The sequence below is a fragment of the Arvicanthis niloticus genome, chromosome 3, assembly GCF_011762505.2.
Source record: "Arvicanthis niloticus isolate mArvNil1 chromosome 3, mArvNil1.pat.X, whole genome shotgun sequence".
In the NCBI taxonomy this organism is placed as follows: domain Eukaryota; kingdom Metazoa; phylum Chordata; class Mammalia; order Rodentia; family Muridae; genus Arvicanthis; species Arvicanthis niloticus.
In genome coordinates this window covers 17,081,436-17,097,569 of record NC_047660.1, presented here as the reverse complement: position 1 = coordinate 17,097,569, position 16,134 = coordinate 17,081,436, and the positions used below count along the sequence as shown (strand labels likewise).

Below are 16,134 nucleotides of genomic sequence, written 5' to 3'. Positions count from 1 at the left end.
TTGGAAAACTGCTTACACAGTCCAAGAAAATTTTGACTTTCACAAGTTTTATAATTCCCACAAAAAAAAAAAAAAAAAAAAAAAAAAAAAAAAGCTCTACCATTGCATAAAACACAATGCTAATAGTCGGAATGACTGTGGTTCCCGAATCTTTTAAAAAAGACTACCATGAGTAGTCTGCTTCATTTTCCTACTTTCTATTTCTTCCTTAAATCACCAGTGAGAATTTAACAACGCACATTAAACCCAGCATTCCATGAGCATTCAGTATCTCCCGGGCTGAAGCTAAAAGCAAACAACTTCTAAATTAATTGAGTCTTGTGTTGTTTGGAGGACTGACGGTTCTCAGAGTTTAGGCGGCCATAGGGTTCCTTGAAAGCCCATTAAAAAAACAAAACAAAACAAAACAGAAGACAAGCTTGCACTAAGACCTCTTCACACAAGAGAACAGGAAACAAGAGATTAAGCTATAAGGGCAGGTAAATAATTTCCTAGACTTCCTGGGATTCTTGGCAGCAAAATGTTATGCTTTTGGAAAAAAATCAGCAGCAGCCACAAAGTGACTAATATTGTCAAGATGGGCCTGTAGCAGCTTGTGGTGTCTTTGTTCCCTTGGGACAGCTCTGAACACACTGACGCTTTGCCATGCTGCATTTTGACATAGGAGTAAAACTAAGTCACTTTCTACATAATGTGATTCAGGTCAGAGATATAAACTGGCACATCTGGGATTTGAAATATTTGACCAACGTCAATCAAAAAACACTTTTTAAAATGTTTTTCCCCCCAACAAAGAATATGGTGTGATGTTGACGAAGTGCAGAATTTAAAGCAAATAAAAAATATACAGTAGGAAAAACAGCCATGGCCAGCTAAGTGAAGAAAACATTTTTTTCTTCCTCCGTTATAAGGATCTGCCTGGGCACAGACAGGTCCCATGTTTGACATACAGACAAGTAGTCAGTGTTTGTTGAGCAAACTCGTTCCTCTGGTTTTGAGTATCTTTGACATCCATTTTTAATACTGTATATTAGGAAAAAATTCTAACAGTTAATCTTCTGGAATGTCTTCTAAATAAGTAAGCTCAAGATAACAGAATTGCCAGGTACAGCCAAGGCATGCCAGCAGGTCTGCAAAAGACTGGGAAGGACATGACATGACAGAGCCAAAAGACATTCTCAACACTTAACAAAACTCAGACTCCAATACGCAGCTGTTTGCCTTGACAGGCAGCAGCATCTCTGAAACCCACTGAATTGCCCTAAAAGGACTCTTGTCCAGATAAGTGAACCTACTGGAGAGAATACCTTGACATGAGATGTGGCTCCTTGCCATTTGAAACAAACAAGAAACCAGGTCAAATAAGACAAAACAAGTTCAGTTTAATTTCAAACGTTAATATATTTTCTATTTTATATTGAACATAGCATCTGTAACCTCTCCTTTGCAGCAACCATCACGTCCTCATAAAAGGGGCAAAATTTATGATGCCTCTTAAAATAAATATTCTTTTTTTATAAAATAATAAAACTTCAAATAAATATTCTTTACACTAAACAATATGTTGAAAAAATTAGAAAATAAAGGTTGAATTTTACTGTAACTGTACAATATACATCAAGTCCAAAGGGAAATCAGAGTCTTACAATAAAGGCTTCCTGTAAGGCAAAATACAATCTAAAAACATACTGATTGATTCACATTCTTCCGAATGTACAACATATTAGTATAATATTTTGTGACTGTGCCATGGAGTACAGCACAACTTGTCTTTTCACAGTTGCAAATATTATCGTATATACAAAAATATAGCACATTATCTCTGGAGAAAACAAGGAGGGGTCGGGGAGCCATTTGCTAATTTACAAATTTTGCAAGGACTATTCACAAACAAGAAGAACTTCGCCTCGCCTAGGAGTGTTTGCTGCTTTAGCTTATGCAATATGTGGGTCACCAACTTCTGTTGCCCTTCCTTGGAGTTCCATTAGATGAATTCTATTGCAAGCGTGTCGGTTAAAATGGCACATGGACCCCCCCCCCAAAAAAAAAGGGAAAAAAAAAAGGGAAAAAATAAAAGCATCTCACTGCAAACCACAAATCCCCTAACCCTCTATGAACAGTGCCAAGATTACAACTGTTTAGTTGGTTGCATATGTGTGTTAAAAAGGGAGGGGGGGAGCAACAATCCTTATTATTGCAATATTCCTGATTAATAATGCTATGTCGGCTTTTCAAAGTTCCTGGGGGGGACAGTGGGAACTTTGCAGCACACTGTATTTGAGTTTTTACAACGACAGCCAGGCCTGTTCACTCGGTCATAACACCCCTGGCACAATTTAAGGCAACCCTTGGCTGGAAGGTAACACCATAAACAAGGCAAAAAGAGAGACATGACACCCATCGCTGACCACCGAGTACAACAATGAGACTGGCTGCAAGAACACGGGTTGTCAGCACAATTGTCCTCATCGTCATTGGAGCAGTGATAGAAGAGACCTTTCACGCAGCACACACAAGTCCCATAGTCAATGACGTTCTGGGCCGAGCAAAGGCATTGCTTGTCACAGATCCAGTCCGATGGCAGTGGCCTCGGGTAGGTGCACTCCTTACACTTGCACTTGCCACAGTCCTCACACCTGTAAGCGTGCATACCCAAATCATCTTTGCTCAGTGGCTTAAGCTCACCAGGTTTGAGCTCAGATTTAGGCTGCACTCGGATTATCCCATCAGCAGCAGGGCCGGGGGAGAAGGGTGATCCTAACAGCCTCTGTTCCGAGGAGCTGCTGCTGGTACTTGTCCTTGTACTGCTCCGAGACCCTGAGCTGACGGTGCTGATAGACCTGGACAGAGGGGCCCGTGAAGAATGGACCTGCGAGGGCTGGAGCCTGGGAGGCTGGCGGTGCTCGGGCAGACCGTGGAGTCTTTCGTGTTTGTGCTGAGTGGAGGGACGAGGAGCAGGCTTGAGCCCAGGTCTTGGGACCACAGTAGGCCCCTCTGTGTACTCATTGGTGTTTCGGATGGCTCTGATCTGATCCAGAGACAAGACATGTACCTGCTGGGTAAGGGCATCTCTGGGGTCCGGCTCCCCACGCTGCCTGCCACTGTCATGGGGTGCCTGCAGCAAAGGCTGCGACCCGTTGCCACTCTGAGCTCTGGTCTCCATCAGGTCTTGGCAGTGTGTTCACTCCAGCAGGCTTAGAACACATCTGAACTCCTGGGGAAACCAAGAGGAAAGAAAATGGTTTACACTCTCTAAGACTTGCCATTCTCCACCCACCAGGCTTGACTCTTCACTTCCCACATCCTCTGGAGAAATGGGACTGGAAATGCGCTGGTAGTGGCGAGATAGGAGAACAGCCGAATGATAAGGCATCTTCTCAAAAGTGAAAATTCGGCTAGGTACCGACAGCTCTGTAGTCTTAAATAAGTGGAGAGACTCAAAGCTAGTATCTATCAATTCACTGAATCCTTTACTCAAATAAACATGCAAATTAGAAGGCTCGGGTTCAATGTACAAACTGGAACTAAACGCTGGAGCGGAACAGTGCTACCAACGTTTTCCGAGGTATAATAGCTTGTCGTGATCATTTTTACATTAAACACCAACAACTACCTACAATTGTATCGGTTAAGTCTCGTTTTTTTTTTTTTTTTTTTACATCACACCGAGTAATCTAATGATTATTTTTCCAAACCCATAGGGCGACTATGATATAAAAGGTACATTTCAAAGGCAATTAAGGTGGCATTTTAAATAAACAGCACAAAGTTACATAATTAAAATAAATAATGTTAAATACCATTAGGTAGCACAAGAAAACAAACTCATAATACCACAACTTATGAATCAAATATTCTACAGACCTAGGCGTTCTTCAGATTCTTTCTCTCTCGTTTTATAAATAAAGCATGCAAAAAAAAAAAAAAAAAAAACCCACATTATTTTCTCGTTTTGGAAAATACCCAAGAGCACAAAGCAAGTAGCAGCAACAAGAAGTTTTAGAAATCTCAAGTGTCACAGTGGAAGCCTATGATCTTGTCAAGTAAACTTAAAAAAAATTAGTCATGCTTCGATTTAAGAAGTACCATCCCATCCCCTCTCAAGAGTCCACATGAAAATACAAAGAAAAATAAGCAAAACCGGATTTTTTAATCCAACCTCTGCTTTTTGGAAAAGGACAGCGGAACAAGGCAGGTGACAAACCAGGCAGAGCTGGAAACCGGATCTGCTCACCTCCTACAGCAAGGTACACAATGCTGTTCTTCGCTTTCAACCCGTTTATCGGCTCTATCTGCGCCCCCACACAGTCCCAGCAGGTGGGACTCAGCCAGAACCCCGGGGGACTTTTCTCCTGGCGGACTGACGCTGTCCAGGGGCCAGCCTGGCCCCTCCCGTGTACAATCCGCAGAAGCTCAGGCAGGCAGGGGGCGCGGGCGCCTCCGAAGGGGACGTGTCATGAAATGCACGAGCACACTTCCCCCTCCTCCACCCCCGCGGCTAAAATTTCCCCCAACTCCAGAGGAACTGCCATCCGGCCCCAAGAGGGGGAGCCACTCTAACACGCCCACCCCCGCCGCAAGGTCACCACAAGGTGTTTCTGCGAAGGCCCTCAAAACGCCTGTCCTCACAAGTTTCCAAATTCGACTCCCTGAGGAAGAGAGCCGGGCTCAGGACGCACAGCTTGCACGGAGGTCTTATGTACCCACGCTCCCAGAGCGACTCCACGGTGCAATGACCGAAGCGGGCACTGCCTGTAATGTGCACACGCCTACCTCCTTTTAGATCAAGAAGAATAAGACATGTTCCTTAAAACGAAAGAAAAATAGCTTTATCCAGAGCCCCACACTGCACACGGCAGGCATGCACAACTCAGAGCCCCGGGATTGGAAACTTTCCGTGAGGACCTGATTGCTGTGAAAAGCAGTATCTTTCGGAAGAAAAAAAAAAGTGATTTCTACAGATCCCCGGCCGCCTCCATCGGAGCACCCCCCCCCCTCTCCCAGTTCCTCTCCCTCCCCCTTTGAGAGTGCTTTGAAACCCCCATTAAGAACAGTGTGTGATCAGACTAAGGATTAGGGGGAAAGGACTTCAGCACTAGGGTGGGGCAAACCGACACAGAAACCCCTTTGTAAAAAAGGCGTTAAGACTCCAAATCTTAAAAACAGTAACACAAAAGAGGGAGGGGGAAAAAAACTAGCCTTTTTTATTTCGCCACCTACTTTCAGGTAATGGAAAACGACCGCGACTACTTGATAACTCTCTTCCTGTGCTAGGTCAGCCTAGGTGTCCAAATATATTTAAAAAAAAAAAAAAAAAGCGTGACCTAGGCCGACCACGAAGAACGGAAAAAAAGAGAAAGCTGCACTTCCGAACCGCAGAGACGCGGCGCCAGGCTGGGCGACGCTCCCACCCGCACCGGGCTAGACTGTCCACACCGGGCTGAGGCGGGGACTCTCTCTGCCTGGCACACTACCTTCTGCCCGCCCGCCGGGTCTTCTGTCCCGGGGAGGTGCAGAGGTGAGAAGCCCAGCACCCCAGCCTCACAGGCGCCCCCACCGCAGGATAGCTCTCCTATAACTTAGCTTTCACCGAATGGAGGAACAGGTTAGCAATGCCAGAGTCTGTAAGAGCGACCTGGAAAACACTTTGTGTTTTCTCTCCCTCTTAGGCTCTCGGGGGCTGAGTCGTCGCCAATGCAGGGGGGGGTAGGAGTAGAACGCAGTGAAGCGGTCCTCCGCCCCGAACCCCTTAAGACAGTGAGCTGTCGCGGGACGGGGGACACTGCACCGGCACACCCTGTAGCCCGGCCGTGGCCGAACCTCTGTTCTAGGCGAAGCAGATCCTCGGGGTAGTTCCCTGATCCTCCCGGGAAGCCTGCTGGTTTAGGGGAGAGAGGAACCCGGACCCCACTCCCGGCCCGCTATGGTTCCAGAAGGGAAAAAGCCAAACGCTCCTCACCGTGATCGCGGCTCTGCACCAACCCCTCTCCCTTGGATCCTCTTCTTCCAGCGATGTGCAAATAAATCCAGTCCCGATGCAAACTTTTTTCCTTCTTTCCAAACTCTGCTTCAGTCCAACTTCCAAGCAATCGGTGGGAGGATTAAAACCACGGGTAAATGTGGGACCCAATCCTCCCCTCCCGGATTCCGGGCTAGAGAGATGACCTCCCTTCCAGAAGCGCACGCGGAGTATTTCCTCTTTTTTTTTTTTTCCTTTTTTTTTTTTTTTTCTCAATGAACAAGAGGCCGAAGCGCCAAGGTTGGCGAGTCTCTTCCCCTGGTCGATGAGAGAAAGCGAGGCGAGCACAGCCTTACAAAGAACCTAAGGCCAGCTCGCCAAGTCCTGGGGGCCCGGGGCTGCTTCCGAGCGGAGGCAGGCGCGGGGCCGCGGGCCGGGCCGGGCGCGCGCGGGGGGCCTGGGCGCTGCGCGCTCCGCCGGCCCCTGTCCTCCGCTGGCGCTGCGGCGCGCAGCTCTCGCTCGTGCAGACTGGGCGTTGCGGAGGCGCGGCGGCGAAGCCGAGGAGGGGGTGGGGGGGGGGGATCGGAGGGGGGGAGGAGGAGGAGGAGGAGGAGGCGGCGGCGGGGGAGGAGGGTCTGGGGCCCGGCCGGGGGTGGGGGGGCGGGGAGGGGGGAGCGCCGCTGGCCTGCGCCCTCGCCTTTCCGGAGGAGGCAGGGAGCTCTGCAGCGGCCGCGGCAGCAGTAAATGGCGTCATGTGGATCCGAGGCGGAACAGAGCAGTTGTTGTCCCAGAGGATATATCGCATCCGGTCCCAGCTCATTGGCTCCGCGGGGCTACATTCACTCGCGCTCCAGCGCCCGCCGGCGCTCCGAGCCGCAGGAGGCATTCAAAAGGGCAACCGCGCCGCCCCGCGCCGCCCCAGTCGCTCCTGCAGCCGGGGCGCCGTCACGCGGGGCCGCGCTGGCCGCCGCGAGGTCAGTTTATCTAGTTTCAAGGAAACGCTGACCTTAAGGCTTCCCCCCCCACACCCCAGAGGCCACGAGCCGGAGGCCGGCCTCACTTAGGGAACTTTCTCCCTCGCCGTCCGGGAGAGGAGAGGGAGGACCGGTGCAAACTAACCCGGCCGCACCGCGTTAGCGTGAAAAGCGAGTTGCAGCTTTTTAGAGCCGATTCGGAATCCATTTCGGTTCTAACTCTCCTCTCCTGAGTCCCCCCCCCCACTCTCCCCGACCCGTCCCCTCCCCCCCCCCGATGCCCAGGGGGCGAAGAGGGTGGGGGGAGCAGGAGGGGGAGGGAAAGGGGAGCGGGAAGTGAGGTGGGAGGGCTATTGGTTTATTCTTTGTCTACTGGATTAACCCGATTATACACCGGGCACCAGCACAGCCCGCCTCCCCCCACCTCCGAGCCTTGTACGGGAGGAACGGAATGTAGATTCGGGTTTCAAGTCCCTTCTGCTCTGGCTGGGATTGGCTTTTGATTGTGTGTGGACTTGTAGTTTGTTAGAATTTCATTTTTAAGAGGGATTATCTATAGATGAAGGCCTTTTGAAGATTTTTTTTTTGGTACTGTTTTGCTCGATGCAAAAAAACCTTTTAAATTAATTCTGTAATACCCACGCGATTACTCAGGGCGACATCATGCACTTCCGAAATGGGGGGGGGGGGAGTCCGTTTCCCTACAGAATTCCTCCTTCGCGAAACCATAAATACAAAGCGTCATCTTCCAAATCCCACTATCTGTCACCTAGAACATTCTCATATAAGTTCCTCCTGTTCGTGTTGGAAGCGGACTATAGTTAACCATTTAAAATACAGAAAATACATACGCTCTGATCGCGGCTGTACTAAGGTGCCTGCACGTGGAAGCACGCGCGGGGGGGGGGAGGGGGGTTGTCACAGAAATGTATCCACACACTAATGTTGCCATTTTTTGGCTGAGAATTTACATTTTTTTAAACCGGAAGGTACCTGCTGTAAGGTCAAAATTCCCGCACAGCACCTGCGACCTTGCACCATGCGGGGTTAGAGCTCCTGAAAACGTGGAGTTTGGTTTCCCTCGTTCTAGCCCTCACCTGTTCGCTGCTACCCTGGTCTCTAGCTGCCTTCTGGGCGACATCTCTCTCTACTCTGTCCCTGGCACCTCATTCTCCTGGCTTGCGCTCTCTGCTTGCCCTTTCGGTGTGTTTCTCCACGACTCTTCTCCTTCGCCTGGGGTTTGGAACTACAGATGGCAGGGGAAGTGGCATGCCTTATTTCCGGGCTCTGGTCTACGTTCCCCTACCCCACGGCTGAGGGTGGAAGAGGCTCGATCGGCCGGCTCGGTCGTGTCCCAGACACTCTGGGCTCAGGATAGTTGGGCCTCTCCGGCCACTGCGGCTCGCGCGGCGTCGGAATCCGTGGAGTCTGGCAGGCGAGCACGGGCGACCCTGCGCTTCCCTAAGGAGCCGCCAGGGGGCGAGCGCCAGGCGCGGGGCTCGGGCTGCTTTCTTCTGCGGGACTCACTAGGTGCTGGAGGGGTTCCTTTCAAAGAAGTGCGCTGGCCCTCTTCGGAGTTTTAATAGTATAAACGCTACGCAAGGTGGCATTTCTTGCCATGACCTTAGCCACATTCCCTTTGAGACTGAGTTGGTTCGATTCCGAAGCAACTCAAGTTTTCCACCCAGGAGCTATGGGGGTCAAAGGCAGGTTGTGGGAAGCACGTCCGGAAGAGTTGTTGGTGTGTGATCAGCAAGCAACTGAAAGCAGAGCTGCAAGGGAAACACCTCCCCTCACACCCTTGCAGCCGGTGGCCGCTTCTTGGGAGACATTTGCCCCATGCCATTTCCTCCAGCGCCACAGGAGCTCTGCCAACAGGTCATTAGGAATCAAAGCATAAAATAGAATTTAAATCAGGAACTTCCGGATGCTTGGGGAAGAATGTAAGAATTCATATGTATCTTTCATAAATTAGAAAGGATTTCAGGTAATAATCTACTGTTTGTCTCTCCCGTAATCCTCACATTAGGAAAACATTTTACACGTAACTTAAGAGCAAAATAAACGGAAGAATCTGTTGGATTTTTTAAAAATTATTCCTTTGGCTTCATCTTAGTACATTACTGTTTTTCAGCCAGTGAAGTGTGTAAGCTACAGTATTGTGCTTCCAAAGACTACTGTTAAAATAAGAAAGGCGAATTGTATTTGTGCACTCGTTGTATATGCACAGTGAGGTGCTTCAGGAAACTACCGTGCTTCCAAATCAGTTATCATGCCCACGAATTAAAACCAGTTAATTGTGGAAGAGAATCCAGGGTAATGGCAGCGCGCAGACAAACATCAAAAGAAAGCTCTTTCAGCTGTGTTGTGGAAAGGTCTAGAAAGAGAACTCTGCCATAAGCAGAGATTTTACCACTTGTCAAGCACTGTCAAACAAAACAAAAACAATGTTTTTGGAGGGGTAACTTTCAAAAAAAAAAAAAAAAAAACCCAAGGGACTCCATGTTGCAATGATACTCAGCTCCAGGTTCCCAGGACTCATCAAGTAATATACTTTACCAGGGCTGGCTGTTGAGCAGAATCTCTTGTGTACTAGTGAGTTCTCTACTCTGGCTTTATTTTCTGATTTCATTTATTTGCGCTTCATAATTATAGCCTTCCTCATTTGTTGTTTTTAATGAGGCAGAATATAAACACTCATGAATCTCACCTCCTCCAGTCTTTGATAGAAGGTAGTGAAGAAGACAGTGTAGACAAGCTTCTTTAGAGTTGTGTTGAGTGAACTGAAACCTTGTTTAGGATTGTTCTTGCCAGCTGGACCAAGCTGGTCTTCTTTACAATGTGGGCAAAGTGTATCTTTAAAAGGCTCTCAATCTAGTTTCTTTCTGAGATCTGAGAAGAAAAAAAAAAATCTCTCCACCTTCCTAGGTTTGGTCTCAGTTTTGAAAACCTAAAAGAAAACCTTACAAACATACAATGTGCTTTTGACACAAAGCATGAATAAGTATTTAGACATTTTGTTCTATTAGCAAAGGAGTGTTTGTTTTTGTTTGCTTTTGTATTTAAAGACAGCACAGTTACAGTTTGGGCCCCCTTAGTCAACGTTTCTTTTTACAGCCCAACCAGGGTAGTAAAATTCATTTATGCAAGGACTCTTCCAGACCTTCCTACAGCAAAGGACTCTTTGCTGGGGGGGGGGGGAACCTTTTGATTTGGCACCCATGACTGTTATCATTTTACGTTTTGAATTTCTTTGATTCTTCACATTCTGTTGATACTGCCTCCAGGAGGGGAATTGGGAGTGGCTTCAATAAAGAAGCAAAGGAATTCAAAATAGACCACTTGATTTCTTATCTAGATTGCTTGGAGAACTGGAAGCAGTTTATCTTTGAATCTAACCTTCTTTGCTGATGTCCTTTATCCTTAACTAAACTCAGAGCAGAACCCAAGGTTATCCTATGGTGAGAGGAGTGGTCTTGATAAGTGACCTTGAGCCTACAGCTCCGGGGTATCCAGCTACTGTTTTTCAGAGATGTCCTCTTTAGCTGGAATCCACCTGTGGTTTGCGCTGGTTAATGGATGAATATTCCTTCTAGATGCTCGCACATCATTATTACAATTTATGCAAAGTCAGATGGGGGCAGAAACTTTGCAACAAGGCAAGAAAAGAGTCCACTGCTGGCTTCATGTGTTTGTTTCATTGCTTTTTCAATATATTTGGGTTTTTTTGGCCTAAAGATTAAACTTCCTTTGTAGGTTTGCATGTTCAGAGATCTTTGTCCTCTCAACTTTACATTTACTTTTATGTGTTCTCTTTAGAATAGAATCAAAAAAAACAAACAAACAAACAAACAAACAAACAAAAAAAACCCTCATATAAGTGAGAATCATCGGTGGCCCTTAGTCTTTGGTAATGTTTAATAACAGTAACAAGATTTGACTTCTGAATACGTAGGATATTTTGGTTTGATTTTTTATTTTTTAGACAAGGTCTCACTATGTAGCCAGGTCTGGGCTGCAACTCTGTGCAATCTTCCTGCCTCTGCTCCCCAAGTACTGGAATTTACAGGCAGGTAGGCAGACATGATTTCCACATCTGTGGAGGTTTTAATTTTATACTTTTTATGGTGTGGGCCTTGGATCTAAGGGTACAGGAAGTTCAGCCTGTTCTCTAGAGAAGATATGGTCCAAAAATGTCTACCACGATTCTTATTTTAGCATGGACACCAAAATATTAAGGCTAACAGCCAGTTCCAAATCTCAGTGCATAGATCACGTCTAAATACGTCTGGCTTGGTGACTGGAGTATGCTTATATACAAATTTAGGTTGTTCTCATGGGAAGAAAATGTTTTAAAATTACAGAGTCATTGAAATATTATAGAGTTATATAAAACAGCTTTTAAAGATACACTTTAAGGGACAGACTACGCTAAAGATCTGGGTAATCTATATCAGGGTTTCCCTGAACTTTTTTGAGTTGAAACAGAAAGTTTTTTAGATTCTAACACTAATAAATCTTTACCAGAAGTTTTCAACCCATGTTTTAAACCCCCCTTTGTGGGGGTTGTCAAATGTTTTTGGTTTTGTTTTACTATTTGTTTAAGAAGAAAATATTCCAGTTCTATTTCCAATTCAGTCAATATTTTTCAAGACTTAATTTTGTAAAAAGCAAACTATTTAGGAGCTGGAGAGATGGCTCAGCAGTTAAGTGCTTGCTGCTCTTGCAGAAGAAGATTTGGGTTTGGTTCCCAACACCCACATAGTGATCACAACCGCCTGTATTCTCTAGTTCCAGGAGATCTGGCGCCCTCTTCTGGTCTCTCAGTACCGGGTGATGCCCCTAGAAGATGCACATATGTAACTGCAGGCAAAACTAATACGCATAAAGTAAAAGTAAATAAATCTTTAAAAATATATATCTGTGTAATTTTTTTTCTTTCTCCTGCTTTTAGACAGAATCTCAATTGTCCCCATGTGGCCTGGGCCAGAGAATGACCTCGATCCTCTGCCTGTCCTACCCTTCTAGTCCTTGGATTACAAATACAAGCAATTTCTGGTTTATACTCTACAAACTAAGTCATAACCCCAGTCCTGGAATTTTTTTTTTCCAGATAAGGTTTCACTGTGTAACCCTAGCTGGTTTGGAATTCTGTAGACCAGTCTGACTTTGCCTCTTTTTTTTTTTTTTTTAATTAAACTTTATTTTGTTTATTCCCATCTATAATATAGGCAAGAAGGAAAAATAAAGCTCTAAGTATCACGGATGTGGGCTAGAAAATTACATGAAAGACTGATATCACATAAATATGCATATAAGCTATGAGACTGATTTATAACTTTGCTCTTTAGTTACTGAAAATCATTAGGGAATGGTTTTACCCTGTGTATCTGAACTGGCTTAATAGGCTGGAGATTTCTGTTTGTTCGTTTTTTAAATTTATTTATTTATTCACTTCACAATCCAATATCAGCCCTTCCTCTCCTCCCAATACCCTCATACTATCTTCTCCTTCTCTTGAGAAGGGAAAGACCCCCCCCCCACCCCCCCAACCCCCCATCCCCGTGTCACCTCCACACTAATCCCCCCACTCACGCTGCCTCTTGAGTGCTAGGACTGTATATCTGCTCTACCTCACCCAACTGATTTCTTTTAGGATAGAATTTAAGTCATTTTACTATTATTATTATGTCTTGCATACTGACTGAAACAAGTTTGACTGAAGCCATGATTTTTCTCTCCCCTCCACCATACCAGCTGCCCCCAGCCCCTCCCTGCCCCGCCCTGCCAGGCCATCTTCTATCCTTTTCTTTCCCCCATTCCCTCCCCCTCTTTATTCTCTAAGATGGACTTTTTATTTTATTATTTATTTATTTATTTTGGTTTTTCGAGACAGGGTTTCTCTGTGTAGCCCTGGCTGTAGACCAGGCTGGCCTCGAACTCAGAAATCCGCCTGCCTCTGCCTCCCAAGTGCTGGGATTAAAGGCGTGCACCACCACCAACCGGCAAGATGGACTTTTTATGAAATACAGACTGTTCTCAACCTCCTCTGCTGAGGTTTGTTTGTTTTGTCTGTTTGTTTGTTTGTTTGTTTTTTGATTCTGGTTTAAATTAACTTTATGGAAATTTTATGCTACAGGCTATAGAGAAGAGAGAAATTATCACAGGAGACCCATTGATAGGTAGATATATGCAAATAAAGGTGAATTCCTGGGGTTTGTTTTTCTTTGCTGAGCTTTCCTGACCTCTCCCCAGTCCTCCCTCTCTATGACCCCACATCCATAACCACAGCATGGTTATGGCACACACCTCTTGAAGATAGGGCATCACTGTGTGTCCTTGGAACTCATTCTGCAAACCAGGATGGCAGTGAACTTGAAGCCATCCTCCTGCCTCTACTTCCCTGAGTGCTAGAATTACAGGCACGTGCCACTGTACCTGGTTGAATTTTTCATTTGAAAAGTGCATTGGGCCAAAAGAAGGCCTACATTAATAATTAAAGTTTGTCACAGTATTAAGCTGTAACTTGAAATTAAGAAGTTACATTTTAATTAGCTTTTAAGTGTACAAGAAAACTGAGATACATCGTGAGCAATATTGTAGCTTAGACAAGTAGAGCCAGAACTGTACTGTCAAGGTTATGGACTGTAAGTGTGGAATTGATATCAGAAACCATGTCCTTGTTATCAAATGATCACACATTTATTCAGATGAATGTAGTTACAACAGAGAAGGTCACAGGCATACACTGTTTGCTGAAGAATTGACAGCACTTATTTAAAAGTTACATCTATCTATTTATCTAATTGTCATCTATCATCTATCTATCTATCTATCTATCTATCTATCTATCTATCTATCTATCATTTATCTACCATCTATCCATCTATCTATCAATCATCTATCTATCTGTCATTTGTCCATCATCTATCTATCTATCTATCTATCTATCTATCTATCTGTTATTGGAGTGGAGAATGAAGATTGAGAGCCAGAGTACACATAAGAAGGTCAAGGGGCAATGTTAGCTGTTGGTTTTCTCCTTCCACTGTGTGGGTTGGGGATTTAACTCTGGTGATCAGGCAGACTTGCTGGTCTGTGTAGGCATCTTTAACTACAAATCTCACAGGGCCACAGAATGAAAAGTGTCTGGCAAAAATCAAGTATGTATAGCATTTGTCACATAATCTGATCAAATCATGTAAGAGTGGCAGAAAGGGCTGGGTATGGTGGCATACACCTTTGGTCCTAGCACATGGGAGGCAGGGGGATCTCTCAGTTTGAGACCAGCATGTTCTACAGAGCAAGTTCCAGGATAGCCAGGGCTACACAAAGAAATCCTGTCTTGGTACATCCTCCAACTCCCTCAAAATAAAAAGAGTAGTGGAAAGGAAGTCACTAAGTTGTGGACATTTTTTGCAGTTTGTGTTCTGTGTGAATACCTTTAATTTTTTTTTTTTTTTAGATTTATTTATTATATGTATATGAATACACTGTAGCTGTCTTCAGACACACCAGGAGAGGGCATCTGATCCCATTACAGATGGTTGTGAGCCATGATGTGGTTGCTGGGAATTGAACTCAGGACCTCTGGAAGAGCAGCCAGTGCTCTTAACTGCTGAGCCATCTCTCTAGCCCTTTCTTTTACTAATTTTGAGGAATGAACTTCTTAATTTTTTTTAATTATTTCATAGACATGTTTGCATTATATTCTCCAAGACGTTGGAACCATCCATAGGCTGACTAGGAGCATAGCTTAAGCTTGCAGAGCATTTGCCTAGCACGTGTGAGGCTCTACATACCATCCATACCATTCCCAGCAATGAAAAAGTCATCCCTGGGAAAATTAGAACTTATAGACTTGCAGCTCTTACCCAGCCCTACAAAAATCGATCAAACAATCAAAAATCCTCCAAATTCAAAACAAAGCAAAAACGTGTATCTGATACTCAATACTGAGCTATTTTAAAGGTTCCGGAGATTAGAGAGGCCAAGAGATCGGATTTGGATTCAGTTGGTTGATGGTACCTTTGATTACAAACCTCCAGTGCCCAACTTCTTCAGGGTGAAGTGTCCTGCTGCTCCTGATAAAGGTCCAGGTTCTCAGCGTGACCTCCAGGGCCTACCACTCAGCCACTTTCCCTCAGCAGCCTCCTCAAGACCGAGCCTGGGTTGCTCAAAAGTTGCCCCTCTCGTCCACAGGGGCTTTGAACATGATATTCTCTGATGTACTTCTTTGGACAACTTTTCTTGACTTTTAACGTCTATTTATCTTTAAATACCTGTTGTCATATTCTCGGGAAAGCTTTCTCCGACCTCTTTGGTTAGGTTGATTAATCTCTCTTTTTTGTCTCATGACTGTCTCAACAGAAACCATACTTGGAATCGGCCTATCATCTCTTCATTAATAACTATCTCTACTGTATTTTAAGGACCTAAGTAATTTTGTGTATGCCATTTTGTCCCCAGTGTTGAAGAGCCTAGTGTGAATAAAGACTCAAAAATCACTTTTCAGTCGATGAAAGAAGCAGATAAGTGAGCTAACAAGCCTGCGGAAAGCGACCCTGTGTCGGGCTCTTGTGACGATACCACGACAAGGTGTCTTCTAGAAAGCCTACCACACATGAATTTCTCAAAAACACAGAAGGATACTTTTTGTGAAATTGGCCTTAATAGCTTATTTGGGAAAATTAGCAATTTTGTTAACCTTTTTTTTTTAATTAACTTTAATAAATACAATTTGATTATTTAAATGTATTTGTTTGTATTTTGTACCTTTGTAACTTTTTTTTTTCTCCCAAGATAATGTCTCTCTGTGTAGCCCTGGCAGTCCTAGAACTCACTCCGTAGACCAGGCCGACCTTTAATTCAGAGAGCTGCCTGCCTCTGCCTCCCAGAGTGGCTAGGCTTATAACTATTGTTGATAACATTTATTAATACTCAGGGTTTCTGTGCAAATGTTAACCACACATTGGCTTTTATTTTTACCTAGGGACGTTCCAAAGCATGTAAAACATTTTAGAGAAGGATCCACATACATGAAATTGTTGCCTCGGACAGAAATGTCTCATTGAGTTGTTTGCCCAGAACTGGCTGGGTGCAGAACACACAGCAGTGATCACAGCTCCCGAGGCTGCCGAGGCAGAAGGCTAGAGCTTCATGCCAGACTGGACAGATACATGAAAATGCAAACATCTTCTT

General features: G+C 45.1%; 1 protein-coding gene across 1 annotated transcript; it reads right to left on the bottom strand.

The window, feature by feature from the left end:
• Positions 1–2,070: 2,070 nt before the first annotated feature.
• Spry2 (sprouty RTK signaling antagonist 2) lies at positions 2,071–6,401 on the bottom strand. Its single transcript, XM_034498890.2, has 2 exons — positions 5,960–6,401; positions 2,071–3,214 (listed from the first exon to the last, which is right to left on the bottom strand). Exon 2 carries the CDS (start codon positions 3,161–3,163, stop codon positions 2,219–2,221), a length of 945 nt encoding a protein of 314 aa, XP_034354781.1. The 5' UTR covers positions 3,164–3,214; positions 5,960–6,401; the 3' UTR covers positions 2,071–2,218.
• Between the last annotated feature and the right edge of the window lie 9,733 nt (positions 6,402–16,134).

Coding starts and splice junctions, on each gene's coding strand:
- Spry2 (XM_034498890.2), bottom strand. CDS start 3,163: ATGGAGACCAGAGCTCAGAGTGGCAACGGGTCGCAGCCTTTGCTGCAG.